Source organism: Doryrhamphus excisus, chromosome 1 (genome assembly GCF_030265055.1).
Source record: "Doryrhamphus excisus isolate RoL2022-K1 chromosome 1, RoL_Dexc_1.0, whole genome shotgun sequence".
Classification (NCBI taxonomy): Eukaryota; Metazoa; Chordata; class Actinopteri; order Syngnathiformes; family Syngnathidae; genus Doryrhamphus; species Doryrhamphus excisus.
In genome coordinates, this window is record NC_080466.1 from 24469170 (window position 1) to 24487009 (window position 17840).

General features: G+C 39.1%; 2 protein-coding genes across 2 annotated transcripts in view; one reads left to right on the top strand and one right to left on the bottom strand.

Moving 5' to 3' along the window:
• kcna4 (potassium voltage-gated channel, shaker-related subfamily, member 4) overlaps positions 1-17840 on the bottom strand; it is a 78083-nt gene that overhangs the window by 20806 nt on the left and 39437 nt on the right. The window lies entirely within an intron of this gene.
• LOC131143239 (zinc finger BED domain-containing protein 5) overlaps positions 4355-17840 on the top strand; it is a 49353-nt gene continuing 35867 nt past the window's right edge. Inside the window, exon 1 of the mRNA XM_058091737.1 lies at positions 4355-5382. Coding sequence (XP_057947720.1) covers positions 4881-5382 — 502 coding nt within the window. The 5' untranslated portion in view covers positions 4355-4880. The remainder of the gene's footprint in view (positions 5383-17840) is intronic.

A 17840-nucleotide genomic window follows, 5' to 3' on the forward strand; every position in this document is an offset into this window, starting at 1 on the left:
ATGGACAAATTGAATCAATTGGGGAAACCAATTTTCAAGCAGCTGTGTCATTTATTGTGTGAGTATAAACATACAAATCAACAACGTTCCTTGCTCTCGTTAGCCAAGGAACACTCAACACAAATTATTTTACTTCAGCATATTATGCAAGATGATAGGCTCCAGCATACCTGCGACACCACTGAGGACAAGCGTTTGTTCCGCAAATGGCACCCATAATAATGAAAAATGTTGACACCCTAATCAAGCTCGGGCTATATCTATGGTGCTACTTTACAATAACATCAATTTATATTTGCAAAGAATTATCTTGGGAGTTACACACACACACACAACACAATCCAACAATTTTCAAACCAAACACCTCATGGTGTGACCAAAAATAACACAGTAAGTAACACATGAGGAAAAGACAATGTAACAGCACAACATGAACGATGTGGGTATTGAAATATCGTCATTTCTGGTGTTATTTTTTTTCCTAAACATTTTCATGGCTAAACTCTAATCTCATCTGCTGTACTTCGGAAGTACTACCAATTATTTAATTCCGCGAGACAGTGAGGAAACTGTAGCTCTTTGTTTCGCCAATCACAAGCCTAAACCCTTTAGTTATTTTCAGTTTCAGTTTGTGACGGGAAATGTACTAATTTACCATATTTTCCGGACTATAAGTCACACTTTTTTTCATAGGTTGGCCGTTCCTGCGACTTATACTCCAGAGTGACTTATAAATGAAAAAAGTGTTTATGTTACATAAACACTGGACACTTTGTCTATTTCTGTTTATTTTTTGTGTAGCTAAATAAGCATTGTGTTAGCATATCTTACACCTATTCAGCCTGTTCTCTATTCTTTTATTTTTACAACTTGCCTTCCAAAAGGACATAATGTCTGTTTTGGTTAAGTAGTTTGTTAAGTTACCCGCAAAAAATGCGACTTATAGTCCAGAAAATATGATAATGTGCGTGTTATGACGTCATAGAGAATTTCTAAGATCGTTGTCTCCATGACACCATCTCATCATGTCTGAGAGGACTTTCCCACAGATACGACCGGCTATCCCACAAAACCTAGTATTTTTTTTTTTTACATTCCCTTCATTATCAGTGTTTGACAAACCACCCCCCCACCCCACCCCATCCCCCGCCACCACAAACATGGTTAACCAACGCAACGGTGAAAGTATATGCTGCGTGTGGACTTGTTAGTACTTGTGTACCTTGCGTGCTACCTTTTCAGTGTTAAGCTACCGTGTGATGATTTTAGCATTCTTTCTAAAATCACACCATGAGACACCAGAATATATTACATGGAGTAATGACCTCCAATGGGTTGACAAGCTCATCGTGCGTATTTTCAAAGCTCATGATTGGCTACCTGGTCCTCACAGACTGTGCAGCCTATAGTCCGGTGCAGCTTCTATATGTACAAATCTGTTTTTCTTTCTAAACATCTCATACAAATTACGGCACATATACATACATACATAATACGATACACAATTCCGCACTAATAGACAGTACATGCAAAACAATACTATTTCATAGGCACGCAGTGATACGAAAAATGAAATATGAAACTGATCCTATCCACCAACCGTATCTACATCTGCAAAGGTTTGAAATCCAGCCACTGTTCCCTTTGCTCTGCCAGACTGACAGCTAGCAATCAAACTAAGGCCAAAGGTAAAGTTAGCTAAAGTTGGTGCAAAGAGCCAGGCTGCTGCCTTCTGCTGACGCTAACAGTTGATGAGCAGTCAAAAGAGCACAGCCACAAGAGGGGAAGATGATGGAGTTCATGGCATTGTACGACCAATGTGACAAATAAAAGACTAAATCATAAAAGACTAAATGAAATACTGCTTATCTGTTTCGAGCCTTATATACCTAAATGTTGAATAAACATGTCTTCTGTCTACTGTAAGTGCACTTATTTCATATTCCATAGCAATGGATGGACGTATAAAGGCCTGCTTGGCTTACAGGTTTTTTTTCCCAGGTGGATTCCACTTCTTAGGAGTCTATCCTAGCTGACTTTGACTACGTTAAAAAGCCATAGCATTTCAGCTTATGAAATCAAACTATGGAATGGATTGAGTAAGGAAATCAAACAATGCACAACGATGAGCCAATTCAAGAAACAATACAAGCAGTTGATGTTTGCTAAATACAAGGATGAAGAGTCTTGAACCAGTCATGATGTGCTATATATATCACTATATTGACACGCACTATGGTACCCATTATGGCATTGGATGCTCATATCACCGAGTACTTCGGTACGAGGTACATTATTAAAAAAAAAAAGAAAAAAACTGTATTATGGAAAGCAGGAAGTGAACAAATGTAACAGTTACTGATTGTAAAAGTACCAGATGGAGGGGTAGGATTTAATAAGCTTTGCTTCTTCCTACTCCTTTTGGACATGTGGAACTGGGAACTTATTATGGGATGCACTCAATCGGAATCTTATGCATGTTCAAATGAAACAAAACCATTACCATTACCATGGACTGGCCACCTTACCTTTGATTATGGTTTAAAACTGAATAATTTAATTGAATCATTGATTTGTTAACTGCAATACTGTCATGAATAAACAAGAGACGCAGATATCAAAATGACATATTTTGTCCCGCACTAATTTTACCCTTACAGATTACCACCATGAAAACATCATAATGAGGGAAAGTGGCTCTTAAGTGGAGACAAATTTGCAGCATCTGAGAAAGCCTCCTGGCGTTAACAATAAATCTCGCTGATCACACCATACAGCTATCCTCGCTGAGCGTTTATAGTGTCAGATATTTCTTTTTAGTGTTAGTCCTCAGGCAGCACCGTTGCGCATCGGTTAGCACTGCTACCTTGCAGCGAGATCTCGGTTCATCTCTGCTTCTCTAAATGGTTCGTAGGTGTGAACAGGAGTGTGAATAGTTGTCTGTCTCTATTACGTGTCAGCCTTGTGATTGACTGGCAATCAGTCCATGGTGGATAACACCTGCTGGTCATCTGGGATAGGCTCCAGCTTCCCAGTGACCCCAAAACGGGACGTGTTAGAGACAATATAGGGGTTATGCCAAAGAATTGTTTCTGTGTAATACATTTTCCATGCACTGCTTCCTTTGAACAATCATATTCTTATCTTGCTGTGCACAGAATGCATATTGTATTTGGACATTACATGTGTTTCTCAACAGGCTCTTCTGATTCGCTCTGCTGAAATAAATTCCCTCTGATGTCTTCCAAAGAGTATAGTCCAACAGCAGTCATCCATTCACTTTTGCAATAAACAAAGGGCTTTCAAGGCTCAGCTGAAATTAACTAAATCATCCAGCTTTAAAGAAAAGAGTTTGGAATTAAAATGCTCCTCTTTGTCTCAGCAGATGGTGTGTCGGTGTCCAGTTTGATTGACAGTAGCTGGCAGGCAGTCAGATTCCATACAAGTTCCATACAACTAAAGAGACAAACGATGCGAAACGTGAGGCGACAGCGTGTCACCAGAAGGCGTTGTGAAGAGACGAGACGCCACATCTAACAGGACCAAAGTAGCATATTTTCATGCTGTTTAATGTGATTCAGCTGATTCATAAAATAACAAAGGAATGTTAGCTGTTGACTACCCTGGTGTGGTGACGCAATCTATGGAATAATGTCTTATACGATTTTGCTTGATGTTAGATGAAGAGAGAAGCTGTGCACAATTTTTGTGGAGCCAACAAGGTACTGTGAAGAATAATATAGGTTCAATTAAAAGAAACACAATTGGGAGCGATGCTGTTTACTTTACAATTTACACTTGCTGCCCACAGTAACATTTGGTGTTGGGGCCATCATCCTGTGGGGCTGTGTGGTAGTCGTGTGTCGTCATGAACGAACGCGTCAAAAGAACTACTTCTTTTTTGTGAACAGACTGAACGAGGTCACCGCCCCTAAAATACCCGTTCAGTCCGTTCAGTTGCAAATGCTTTTCTCTGATTGGCTGGAGAGTCAGTTCACCGTTCCTTTTGCAGGACCTGACTTGCCTGTCTTATCCTATCGTCGCACATCGCTCTGTGGGTGGGTGGGGTTAGCTCAGTGATTTTCAACCACTGTGCGAGATCGTCAGGTGTGCCGTGAGAAATTATCCAGTATCACTTTTTTTTGTAATAAAGCGGTAGAAAATGAATGAATGAATAATATTTATTAATCATTTTCTACAAATAGTATGTCATTGTCGAGTGTCCGTGCTGTAAAGACTGGCAGATTAATGTAATATTCCTCCGTGTGGCAACACGGAGCTGATTGGCTCGTTCCTCGAATAGAATTAGTGATGCACTTGAGAAGTCGTGGTGACAGTCATGGAGAAGTTAAAAAGGACAACTGCAAACTCCGAACTGGGCCCTGGACAAGATTCTGACCCGGAGGAAGGTCCTAGTATGAGTGGTGGGAAAAAGAAAGCAAAGACGGTGAGCTCAAGGCAATATAGTGAAAGCTATCTTTCGTTTGGATTTACTTTCACCGGGGATGAGACGACACCTATTCCATTGTGCCTGGTATGTGGCGAGAAGCTATCCAACAATGCCATGGTGCTTAAACGCCATCTCCAAACGAAACACCCGTCGCTTCAAAACAAGCCAATGGACTATTTTGTTCGCCTGCGTGTTAACACAGCAAAACAGGCAACGTTTATGAGAAGAACCACAAAGGTAAATGAGAAAGCGCTCAAAGCTAGTTACCTAGTTGCCGAACTCGTTGCTAAATCCAAAAAGTCGCACACTGTGGCAGAGACATTAATACTACCTGCCTGTAAAGCCATTGTCAACGAGATGCTCGGCCCTGACGCGGTTAAAGACATCGCTAAAGTCCCGCTCTCTGATAACACAATTGCCAGGCGTATTGATGACGTTGGCGTTGCAAGTGGACGAGTCTACAGATATTAGTGGACATTCTCAGCTCTTGGCCAATGTGCGTTTTGTGGATGGAGATACGATTAGAGAAAACTTCCTATTTTGCAAGGCACTGCCAGAAAAAACAACTGGAGAGGAAATTGTTCGGGTCACATCGGAATATCTTGACCAGGGAGGACTTACGTGGGAAAACTGCACAAGTGTTTGCACTGATGGAGCTGCAGCCATGGTCGGGCGCACCAAAGGCTTCGTGAGTCGAGTGAAGGAAAGAAACCCAGGTCTGATTGTTACGCACTGTTTTTTGCACCGTGAGGCCCTCGTCGCTAAGACTTTACCAGCAGAACTGGTTCCTGTGTTGGATGGTGTGGTGCGCATGGTGAACTTTGTAAAGACACGACCTCTGAAAAGCCGGATATTCGCATCTCTGTGTGAGGAAATGGGAGCGGAGCATAAAGCCTTATTGCTCCATACAGAGGTCCGATGGCTGTCGCGAGGTAAGGTGCTGACCCGTGTGTATGAACTGCGAGAGGAACTTAAATGTTTCTAACAAATGAGAGGTCTAATTACTCAAATCTGTTTGCAACTGATGAGTGGTGCGCAAAGCTGGCATACCTGGCTGATATATTTCATCATCTGAATGAACTGAACACAAGGATGCAGGGCCGCAATGAAAACCTGCTTACAAGCACAGATAAAGTAAATGGATTCCGTTTAAAGGTGCACCTCTGGCAACAACATGTGCAACGTGCCAACCTGGAGATGTTTCCACTGACAGGAGAAGTTGTCATTTTATTTCTCTTCAGCCTCCACTGAATGCTTTGACTGGGTTAGGGACCCATACAGCTCAGCATCAGTTGTTGGAAAGGACATGACTTTACAAGAGCAGGAGGAACTAACTGAACTGAAACAGGATCGTAGTTTAAAACTAAGATTTTCTGATCTTCCTTTGGACAGTTTTTGGTTGACTGCTGCAAAGGAGTTCCCCATTCTGGCCAACAAAGCTGTTCAGACATTGCTCCCATTTTCCACAACATATCTGTGTGAGCTGAGCTTTTCAAGCCCAACTGCTATAAAAACTAAAAACAGAGAAAGACTGAGAGCTGTTGAAGAAGAGCTTCGTGTGTGTCGTTCTTCCATTCCTGCTCTGATATCGGCTTTGTGTTCATCTAAACAGGCCCAGGTTTCACACTGAGTACAAATAAATTACGAAATTATATTGTCATTAAATATACTGTGCAGTGTCATTTTGTAATATTTTTGGTTAGTGGTGTGCCACAAAATTTTTCCAATGTAAAAAATGTGCCGTGGTGACCGGGAAGCTGAGACACTCGGATTCAGAGGGCTGTCATAATACTTCAGATTTGAAGGTACGTCATCACGTGTTGTTGTGCTGTTGAGTCGGAACCAACATGAACATGAGTGAACGGACTGACTTGACACGGCTGACCAGGTCTATGCACAGGTGGAGATCACAGGCTGTGATCGGTGAACGACCAATTGACCGAAATGACTGAAATGAAAAAAAAATGAAAAAATGAAAAAATGACCAAAATGGAAAAATGAACAAAATGAAAATGACCAAAATGACCAAAATGACCAAAATGACCAAAATGACCAAAATGAACAAAATGACCAAAATGACCAAAATGAACAAAATGAACAAAATGAACAAAATGAACAAAATGACCAAATCTATCCTATCTGCATTCTGGCTAATTGACGGCTCATCTGGAGACATTCCGGCAGGATTTGAAAAGGCTTGCCATTTCGGTTCTCCCTCGAATGTGATCATAATTTTCGGAATGCAGTTGGAATATTCAGAATGCTGTCAAAGTGCAGTTAAAAAACCTGTCAAATGCAGGTAGATATTTTGCCACTTTGAATGCACCTCAAACGTTTTTTTTAGCATGAGCAAAACATTCGAGCCAGCCACAGGAATGTGCCTGAATATTGGGAATGGTATGGGAATGGTTCTCAGAATGGAGTCAGAATTTTTCGAATGCAGTTAGAATATCCAGGAATGAAGCAGAAATGTTCATAACTCATTCTGCCTCCAGTGTGACTAGGATTTAACATACTGTGCTGCCATGGTTGTGAATATAGATGGAAAACGTTATTTTCTAACTGGAGTGAGTCTGACACTGAAAATTCAAAATTGGAGGTAGACTGACATGTCATTCAGTGATCACCAAATTGAATTGTGCGGGAAAGTGATTCCCTTGATGTCTGCTAAACATAGCTAAACGTTTGGGCATCATTAACATAAGATAACAGTGGAAGCGGCAGGTGAAGCAAAAGTGTCTCCAAGGAACTGATAAGGGGGACTGAAAAGGTCTTCTTCTTTGTCCTTGGATATTCCTTGATTAGACAGCTGAGGTTAATCACGATGCAAAAGGTAAGCAGGATTACTGATTATGGGCCAGCTTCCAAGATTGTCATTACAACTCATTCTGGGCGAAAAAGTGATTGCTTAAACGGGAAGAAGATTTATTGCTCTCTATTAATGTATTTCAAAGTTGAAAGGACAAAGATGGACTAATAACGGATGAATACTAAGTTTTATGTGCCTCAGTCTTTGATTCCTTGATCGCTGCTGTAATCTACTGTGACGACCTGTAAGTAAATTCTACTAAAGGTGTGCATAATAATGTCAATACTCGTTAAAAAATGGACTGTGTGTGCTTTTACACTTGTAGTTTACTTTCTCTGGTCCGAGTTGTAGTTATGGCAAAAGTATGCCATTCCGGATGTCAGTTACACCATCGATCGAATGTGGATTCCTCTCACTCAACTGAACCATGGCAGCAATGACCAATTGACCAAAATGACTGAAATTAAAAAAAATGAAAAAAAATGAAAAAAATGACAAAAAATGACAAAAAATGAAAAAATGAAAAAAAATGAAAAAAATGAAAAAATGAAAAAATGAAAAAAAATGAAAAAAATGATAAAAATGAAAAAAATGAAAAAAATGAAAATGAACAAAATGAACAAAATGAAAATGACCAAAATGACCAAAATGACCAAAATGAACAAAATGAACAAAATGAACAAAATGAGCAAAATGAGCAAAATGAACAAAATGAACGAATCTATCCTATTTGCATTCTGGTTAATTCAAGGCTCATCTGGAGACATTCCGGCAGGATTTGAAAAGGCTTGCCATTTCGGTTCTCCCTCGAATGTGATCATAATTTTCGGAATGCAGTTGGAATATTTAGAATGCGGTCAAAGTGCAGTTAAAAAACCTGTCAAATGCAGGTAGATGTTTTGCCACTTTGAATGCAAAAGTTTTTTAGCATGAGCAAAACATTCGAGCCAGCCACAGGAATGTGTCTGAATATTGGGAATGTTATGGGAATGGTTCTCAGAATGGAGTCAGACTTTACTTTCTCTGGTCCGATTTGTCGTTCTGGTAAAAGTATGCCATTCCGGATGTCAGTTACACCGGATTGAATGTGGATTCCTTTCACTCAACTGAACCACGGCAGAGTTTAGAAATGGTTGTTGGACCGGTTAATTTGGTCTACACTTGATGCATCTCGTTTATCCTTGCACATTTTTATTTCCACCTCCTAGGGTGGGTTTATTGTTATCTCCTGGCCTTCGTTGTTGGTACTTTTGTGTTTTCTATCCCTTAATGTGAGCTTATCTTTTGTTAAAGACTTTATTGAGCCAACCCGAAACCATGTCCTTGCATCCTGAGGTCACGCTACAAAAAATCATAGCGAAATATCACAGGGGAATTCCAAGTTCTTAATCTCATCAGGCTACACGAATATTTTATGTATATATATATATACGTATAGTCGCTACATGACTATACTGCACATATGGCACTAGGCAACTAATCTACAGTAAGTCCAAAAAGCTAGGATGGATGCACATTCCATTGTTATTGTTCTTCGTTGCCCACTTCTAATACTGTATGTGTCAAGACAGTGTAAGCAAAAAGAACTGAAAAGAAAAATAAACATAATGTGCATATACTGCAAATCTGATTTGATATCATCCATTGTGACTGCAGTTGAAGTGGATAGATTAAAATTTCAGCGCTGAAAATCATCCAAATATGCAGCTTGAGGAGGCATACACACTACTGACCTACCACTAGTGAGCTAGTGCTTTTTGTTTCTAACCTTTAATCAATCAAGTAAAATACTACAGTTTCAATTTGAACCCATTTTTAAGCTTTGGATTACTTAATTTAGGCAAACAAACACTCCAATATGCATATTTCTGACTGTTAATAAGCCATATTCAACCATGAAACAGCATGATGCATGAATTAAGATCCAAGTATGTTTGGAAAAAACGTGATAGAGTGAAGAAGAAGCGGGATTCAAAGCGAGTGTGGCGGTGTGCGAGTGATGAATGTATTGCACTCTGTGGCGGTTCTAGCTTCAATCGCCACATATTACTGTGCGCCTCACCATGTGACATTTCTCTGCAGTTTATCGTCCAATTAGCGAGAATAATGCTGTCTGAGATTAAAGACAGTAGAAAGCCATGGTGTCAGCCTCGCCTGCCTCCCCTGACAAAAAAACAACATACCTGTAGTAAATCAAATGTACCATAAAAATTGAGGATACATGTTAAAGTTAGTACTGCAAACCTAAACAGCATATAATACTATATGTAATATTCTATTTGTTTACGTCCTTGTTGTCACTGCCAGATGTTGCTCATGTTTTTGTTTGGTGGTGGTGTTCTGTACATGTAAATATCAGAGACAGGTCACTAAGTCAATTCTAAATCGTCGGACGTAGGCCGCGAGTGCGAATCCACATTAACATTAAAGTGAAGTTGCAGACCCCTTCTTACTTGCTAATGATAACTGACAGTGCATAAGCTGCTCAGAGCTACGGCATTATCACAAAGCAGCAAATGTAGACTCATATGCATGACTCAAAGCACCGACGTTGAGTTCAGGAGGGGTTCAGGACAGAGGCAAGCAGATTTAGCAAAGAAAGTTGAGAGCAGAAGCAAGGTAAAAACATAATTAGGCATTATGGAAAGCGGAAAGGTCTGTCATAAAATGTTGAGCCATTTTCAGTTCAAGCCATGTGACCTGTAATCACAATCCCTTTTATTCCGAAAACAAAACTGGCAACTGTTGACCGCAGCCATGCCAAAACAACGCCAGCAAACACAGCCACAGTCAGAAGCCACCAAACAGTTTAACACCACACGTAACTGCCAGGTCGCTACGGGATTCTTGAGCATGTGAAAGCGTCTGCTCCTATGAAAGTGACAGATACTATAACTAAGAAGCGTGGGAGGGGGGTGCTCTCTGTTTACACTTGTGCCTCGTTTATCGTGGTTAACTTGTTCCGGACCCAACCGCAGTAAGTTAATTTCCCCTTAGTAGGATTCAGGATAAATAAATGGAATATTTTCCGTAGTTAGACCATAGAAAACCTGTTTATGACTTTCTAAATATAATTTTAACATTGTCAGTTCTGTAGATATGAAATAACACACATATAGTCATCTTTATTCTCCTATTGTTCTTTGCTGAACTGTAATGTGAAGGCTATACGATCACTGCAGGGACACAAAAGACGTGTGAAGGATAATCTAATGTCATGTCATTAGTGTAACATTACTGATGCCTATTAACCAGAATACTGAATATAAAATGAAAATAAATACATGGAAATATTCATTCTTTCATTTTCTACCGCTTTTTCCTCATATAAAAATATATAAAAATAAATATATTGTCTTTCAATATTTTTTCTACACATAATTGTGGTAATGGTAATGGTTTTATTTCATTTGAACGTGCATCAGATTACAATTGAGTGCATCCCATAATAGGCGGCATTATGAATTATCCTTACTGACCTTTTTTGCAGTACATTTAGCCAGTGAAGATTGCTTTTATAGTTATTAGCCCATATTTCCACACAATAAGTAAGATATGGTAGAACCAGAGAGCAATAAAGAGTGTGGAGTGATTTCTGATTGAGAACAAATATTGAAATATTTCTGGCCACCTTATGTTGTATATTTGTAATATGAGGTTTCCAGCTCATATTTTCATCTATTGTGATCCCCAGAAATGTATTTTCATTCACCCTTTCAATGTCCACACTGTCTATTTGTATTTGCTGGTACATGTCCTTTCTGCTGTTAGCAAACAGCATGATTTTAGTTTTACTTAGGTTCAAGGACAATCTATTATTGTCAAACCATTGTTCATTGTCAACCATGAAACCATTCATTTTTGAAAAAACACGAAAGAGTGATGGTACTTTGTTACAAAAATGTGATCCACAGCTGGTGAGTTTGGGTATATAATCCTCCATCTTGGCTGTCAGAGTCATTCATTCATTCAGTGAAGCAGAAAAATACATTTGACTTTCTGCAAGCTCCAGATGCAGTCAAAAAAAAAACAAAAATGCTGTGTTTTTCCTTTATGGAAGAATGGCAGTGACAAGCACCTTCTAGTACATTCACGTCTGAAATCCTCAGAATGTGTTGGTACTGCATCTGCCTTCTGTATGACACGTCTTTGTACTTCATTGTCTGATTTGGAAGAATAATGATGCCACACGTACGTTAAAGACATTACACTAGCACATTACAGTGTTCCCTTGTGACATTGCGGCTCACCGTTCACCGGAATTTTTTTATTTTATTTACAGCGTATGAACATACGTTGTGTTCTGCGTCCTTGTGGTGTATTAGAATGATCTATCGGTGCTCTGTTGTATATGTCTGTTATTGTATTTATTACTGCTACCAGCAGGGGGTGTTGTATACTCATGTGAGAGCTGAAAGGGTGTCCCGCTGGAGTAAATATGTTCCTACACATGGTCTCAAAATAAAGCCAAAACAGTCCCGACTCAAGGAGAAGCTGCACATTGTGTTCTGCATTCTGAGTGGCTGTAGACTATTGTCAATCAATCTCTTTTTTGCAGCACGTGTTTCCTGTTGCGAGTGATCATACATGCTGAAGAAGTTACGCGGCTGTAGGGTACCTGGAGTAAAATACTACTACAGCAGCAATATGCTTTAACATGTACACAAAAACGCTACACCCGAATGGAGGATGAGTTACTGTACTTAACCCTTAGATGCACGAGTGACTGGACCCTACACTCTTCCATAAGTGGGTCAAAAATAACCCTTACTAGAATCAATGCCTTTTTATGCCAATTTTGCCATTTTGGTTAGAAATAATCACTTGTATGATATTTAGTATTATATTTAGGACCACACAAGAATGATTTCATGTTAGAAACATCTTCATTTGTCACTTTTTTACATCTTTGATAAAAAGAAAATGACCCCGTACAACAATAGAAAATGTGAGGATCCATTGTGTGTTGCATAAAGGTAAGTTAAAAATGTGAATGGCATGATATCAAAAATATGATTTTTGAGGAATACCTGGAATATGAAATTATAAAAAGTTTTCATTACGAAGATATTTCAAGAAAACAACCTGACCGGGTCATTTTTGACCCACTTATGGAAGGTTGGGGTAGTAACACAAAAACAAAAATTTCTTAAAATGTATAAAAGGTAAGTTAAAAATGTGAATGACATGATATAAAAAAACATGTGTTTTGAGGAATACCTGGAATATGAAATGATAAAAAATTTTCATTACGAAGATATTTCCAGAAAACAACCTGACCGGGTCATTTTTGCCCCACTTATGCATCTAAGGGTTAATAATGTCTTGTGTCAATCATTCAATGTCGACATCGGCATGAAATTTGAACTTTGAGAGTGTTTAAACAAGAGAGGAATGTGAGAAAATGTTTGCCTGAGAAAAGTGTATAAAGTGTACGGTAAGCGGTTAAACATTTAAATTGGCTACTTTGCTGATTTCACTTATTTTTGGGAACCTACCGTCATCACTGTATAAAGTGCTCATTTAATTTCAAGTATAGTACCAATCCAGATACCTAGACTACAAACTACATTGACGACAGTGTTTTTCACTCCTCAAAACTATCTCCATAACTGGTCCAAGGCAAGTAACCGCACACGGTACAGTAGGCTGTATGTAAATTAAATAGACAAGCTCTAACATTCACAGTGCAATGCATAATTTAGACCACCACCGTGGCCTGAACGCTGCTCCCCAGCTGCTACATAGTCACACGGTGTGGTACGACAGCCGACCCCCTGAACGGCTACTTACAGCACTTACGTATAACTGCACATTTAAATTTGGAATATACACCAGACTAATCCCCATAAGGAAAACAGTCTATTTTTCATCAGTCACCCCCTTTTGGCAGAAAAAAATGTCCTTTCTCAGCAAAGAATTACACAGAAATGTGTTTTTTTAAGAATATGCTCACACAGTCCCGAGTCATGCTAGATTTTTCCGTAGCGAGACGGCTCATATCATAGACTCCGGTCTCTGTTGCCATAGTGATGATTATGTTTATACTAAACACTTCCAATAAATGATGGTGCCCTCTTCCACTCCAACTTTGGGAACATAACAGACGTAGCAATGAAATCCCCCAGACAATTATACTCCTTATTAAATTTATATAATACCAAGCAATGAATGTTAATCAAATTAAAATGTGCATTTGAAGCAATATTATAGCGATAAAGCCATCTCTAATTGTGTTCCTTCTCCAGTCAAATGTATAACTTCACTTATTAGTCTTGCTGGGTAAACATCCATGATACATGCTGCTGGGCTGTTCATGCATGGCAACACTTACAGTGGCTGAAAGCAGCCTCTCTGATTTGAATGCAAATTATTACATGGAGTACAATGGTAAACAAAACTGTGGTGAAACCAGCCATGTTGTTTGGTCTAGAGACAATGCCACTGAGGAAAAAATCAGGAAGCAGAACTGGAGGTAGCAGAGATGAGGATGCCGAGGTTCACATTGGGAGTGACCAGGATGGATAGGATCAGGAAGGAGTACATCCGAGGGACATTACATGTTAGAGACCTTGGAGATAAGCCAGTTATCGGCCAGACTGAGATGGTTGGGACATGTCCAGAGGAGAGATAGTGAATATATTGGTAGAAGGATGCGGCCAGGTAGGAGGCGTAGAGGAAGACCAAAGAGGAGGTTTATGGATGTAGTGAAGGAGGACATGATGCAGAAGAAGTGTTGGATGGAGGAGATTGATTCGCTGTGGCGACCCCTGAAGGGAAAAGCCCAGAAAGAAAGAATGGAAAACATCTGACTTCAAATTACAGTATTTCACTGTATGATAGCTAAGTTTGGCATCAAAATAAACTATTGATTCACATCGGTATTGGTATAATGATTTTTTTGAGTTTTGCCTTCAGATTGTATACACATACATGAAGTAATACGTCTAACCCAGGGGTGCTCACACTTTTTCAGCATGCGAGCTACTTTTAAAATGACCGAGTCAAAATGATCTACCCACTACAAAAATGCAAAACATCTATTTATTTTCAAATGTATTGAGGATTATTTGTACGTACAATGTATGTTGATGTACCTTACATAACCAAATGAGCCAATATTGCAAAACACACATAATTAACTATTAACATTTTTTGTAATTACCTGAGTTTACTTTGATGACTTGCACTGAATTGAACCAGCCAGGGATGCATAGTCCGGACAGTAGCTGCTGATAGCCAGCCTCAAGCACACTTCCAAATGTTCATGTACATTGTGGAAAAAAAAGTCCACCTCCCATTCCGTATGGAAGTGATATGTTTTTGCCTTTTTACTTGGTCCAGCTCCTTCACTCATTTTAGTGACCATAAACTTTAGCGAGGGCTTAAAATCTGACGCAATTCGCCGACTAGCTTAGCACTTTGCATCGTTGTTTACGCATGAGCGGTGACCTAAAGGTCAAAATTCAGTTGTCATCTGACTGGTTGTCCTGTATGTCAATCAAGTAACGGGGATGGATGATAGGCTGACATCGTAAGTTCTGCTGCACTTAGAGACGTTGTTTGATTTGATTGGTCGCCCGAAGGGCAACATTCAGTTGTCATCTGAATGGCTGCCCTGTATATCAATCAAGTGACGGCATTGATGCTGGGATGATATTTTTTTAATGTCACGCCGCGATCGACCAGCGATCGACCAGTACCACCACCGCGATCGACCGGTAGATCGCGATCGACTTAATGCGCACCACTGGTCTAACCTAATAGCACATCATCTGAATCACACTCAGTCAGCGTACCTGCCACAAAATAAGAAGCAAAGGTAGACATGCTCATTTTATGGCCAGTTCATAATTTCACTGACTGTCGTGAGTTTCGTACTTTGCACTTTACTTTGTTATAAATGTGCAGTTTTCCAAATAATAATTATTATTTAATTGGATTCGTTTTTGTGAATTTAATTTTGGAATAATAGTTGATAATCATAAAATTATTTTTGACATATGTTATTGTAGTTTATTTATTTTTATTTTTACTTTTGGTGAGATAAAATGTTCCTAAATTAGTTTTCTCATTCAAACAGCCCACTTAAAGCATCCAAATCTGAAATGCCATGGCATGTTGTTGGACCGTGATGTATTAACCTGACGGCCATGTGTGACCAGACATTCATTACAATCCCAAACGTTACTACGTCAAATATGCTGCAGGCAACCAATAAGTATGAGTACCATTTGAGAATTTCCTCACCATAAAAGAAAATGAAATATTCATCCTGGCTTGGGGAAAGTTCTCAACGTAATAAATGGCAACGCAAACCTCAAACAACATGAAATGGAAGTCATTGATCAAGTGTGACATCCCGAATGGGGGCAGGGTGCACAAGGAGCACAGTTTGACAGCAACAACTCTTGAAAAAACTGGACTATCTCGAGCAGGATTTAATCTGGACACACTATATCTGTCACTGATTTAGCATCTTACAGCATAAACCCGGCATTCAATATATCACCTGGATTTGTAACCATTTCATGATAGTCATAATGGCATGAATTATTATAAATAGTGCGTCTTGAGGCTGCAGAATATTAAAAATGCTATTAATCATTGGAAAAAAAAAACTACATAGGAAGGTGATAATGAAAGTGACTGTGATAGTCAAACATGAGGTCATCTAACGTGCACCGGAGAGGTCATCGTGATTTTTACTATCTTCACACACTATCAACTCTAACTGTGTCTATTCAGCATTTATCATACTTTTGTCTCCACACAACATGAGTGGATGTTCATTGTTTTATTGTAGCGTGCAATCACTGTCATCTGTGTTCATTGTTTCTGTTTGTTTAGGATTTTCCTTTGAGTCGTCACGGAGGACAAACCTCATAGAGGGCCTTTTTGGTTTCATCTCACGTTTACTAAAACCGCTGATTGCATTATTACACGTCATGTCATTTGACATTGCTATGATTCAAGGGTGTAGACATAGCAAGTATTGCAGCAGGCTGACCCGCATACCGTGGGGAACTCAATCCACAGCAGAAGTACTACAGAAACACATGGCTTTCGTACCAATATCTGATATACTGATATCGTACAGCACTTTATTACCAATACCGATATCAAGCATTAAATATGCATTATGTATACACCTGAATTTCAAACTCATTCTTGGAATATGCAATGCAGTGCAATAAATATTTTAAACATTATGTCTCAACAAAAGTAATTAAAAATAACCATGTCCGATCAATAACATGTTCTCCTACTAGTACTACTACTAACAAATGAGAAAGGTTAGTCTTAATAAATTCACAAATAGAAATCTAATTAAAAACCATTGGCAACAATTGTAAACATTTGGGAAGCTGCATATTTCTATGTGGCACAAACATCTGGATAAGAACAGAGTCAATTGTATGAAACACCTAATAAAATCAGTGAAATTGCAAAGTGGTCTCACACATGAATACAAACCGTGCGGCCCCGTCTGACTGCTTTTTTTCGTCTCAAAACGGGTTCAATTAAGTGATGTGCTGTTCATGTGACGATGCTTTCAAGTGCAGTGCTAACTGGATGCTAGGAATGCTAGGCATTCAGACGTCACTGTGGGCCAGCTAGCTGGCCTTATGAGGTGAATCTGAAATGTAAAACAGATTTCAGGCCCCGGCCCCATTTGTATCAGTTTCTGAAGTGACATGGGCCAGCACTCCTGATATTGAAGGCCTTGGGCAGATTACACTATGGCAACAAAACAACGCTAGGAAGCCAAGAGACACGATACTAAATGAAGATAATAGACTTTTGGGAATAAATTAACTCAATTTCATGGGAAGAAAATGCTAGACTATAAACTGTAAAAGTAGGTCAGTGCTTCTGAGCCTATTTTGGCCAGCAGAGAAGACCTTGCTGGCCCTGACTGCACACCATTGATTGATTAAATGCCAACAACAATAATGAGAAATGAGAGCACAAACTACTATTTTCTTAGTGATTAATTTCATCTTTTCTAATTATATATACATATATATATATATATATATATATATATATATATATATATACATATATATATATATATATATAAATTTCAACCGTTAAAGCATAAAATACATTGTATTGAAAGAGGATGTGGATGTGAGCTGCAGTAACCAGTAAGACAGTGCAGGAAATGCTGTACCTATTTTTAACCACAAACATGCACTTTTTCAGCTGGGACACATGGGAGGCTTCCAATTAGCTCACAGGAAACCCACAGAGGCAAAAACACTGAGCTAGCTCATAGTAAGTCTTTCCTCACACCCTGACACACTGCACCAGGAGGAAGGCTGGAAAAAAAACACTGTCAAAATCTCTCGAAAGAGCTTGGCTTTTGCTGTGAATTTTTTATCAGACTTTTTGAATGTTTAAGTAAGCAACAATCTTCTTTCAAATGTTGCACTTCTAGAAGTAAAAGTAAAAGATGGAAGACACACATGAAAATAATTAAAATACATTGTGATTGCAAATAAACATAAAAAAAAACATCACACAAGAACATTTGTAAAAACAATAACATCAAGCATTCATTCATTCTTTCTA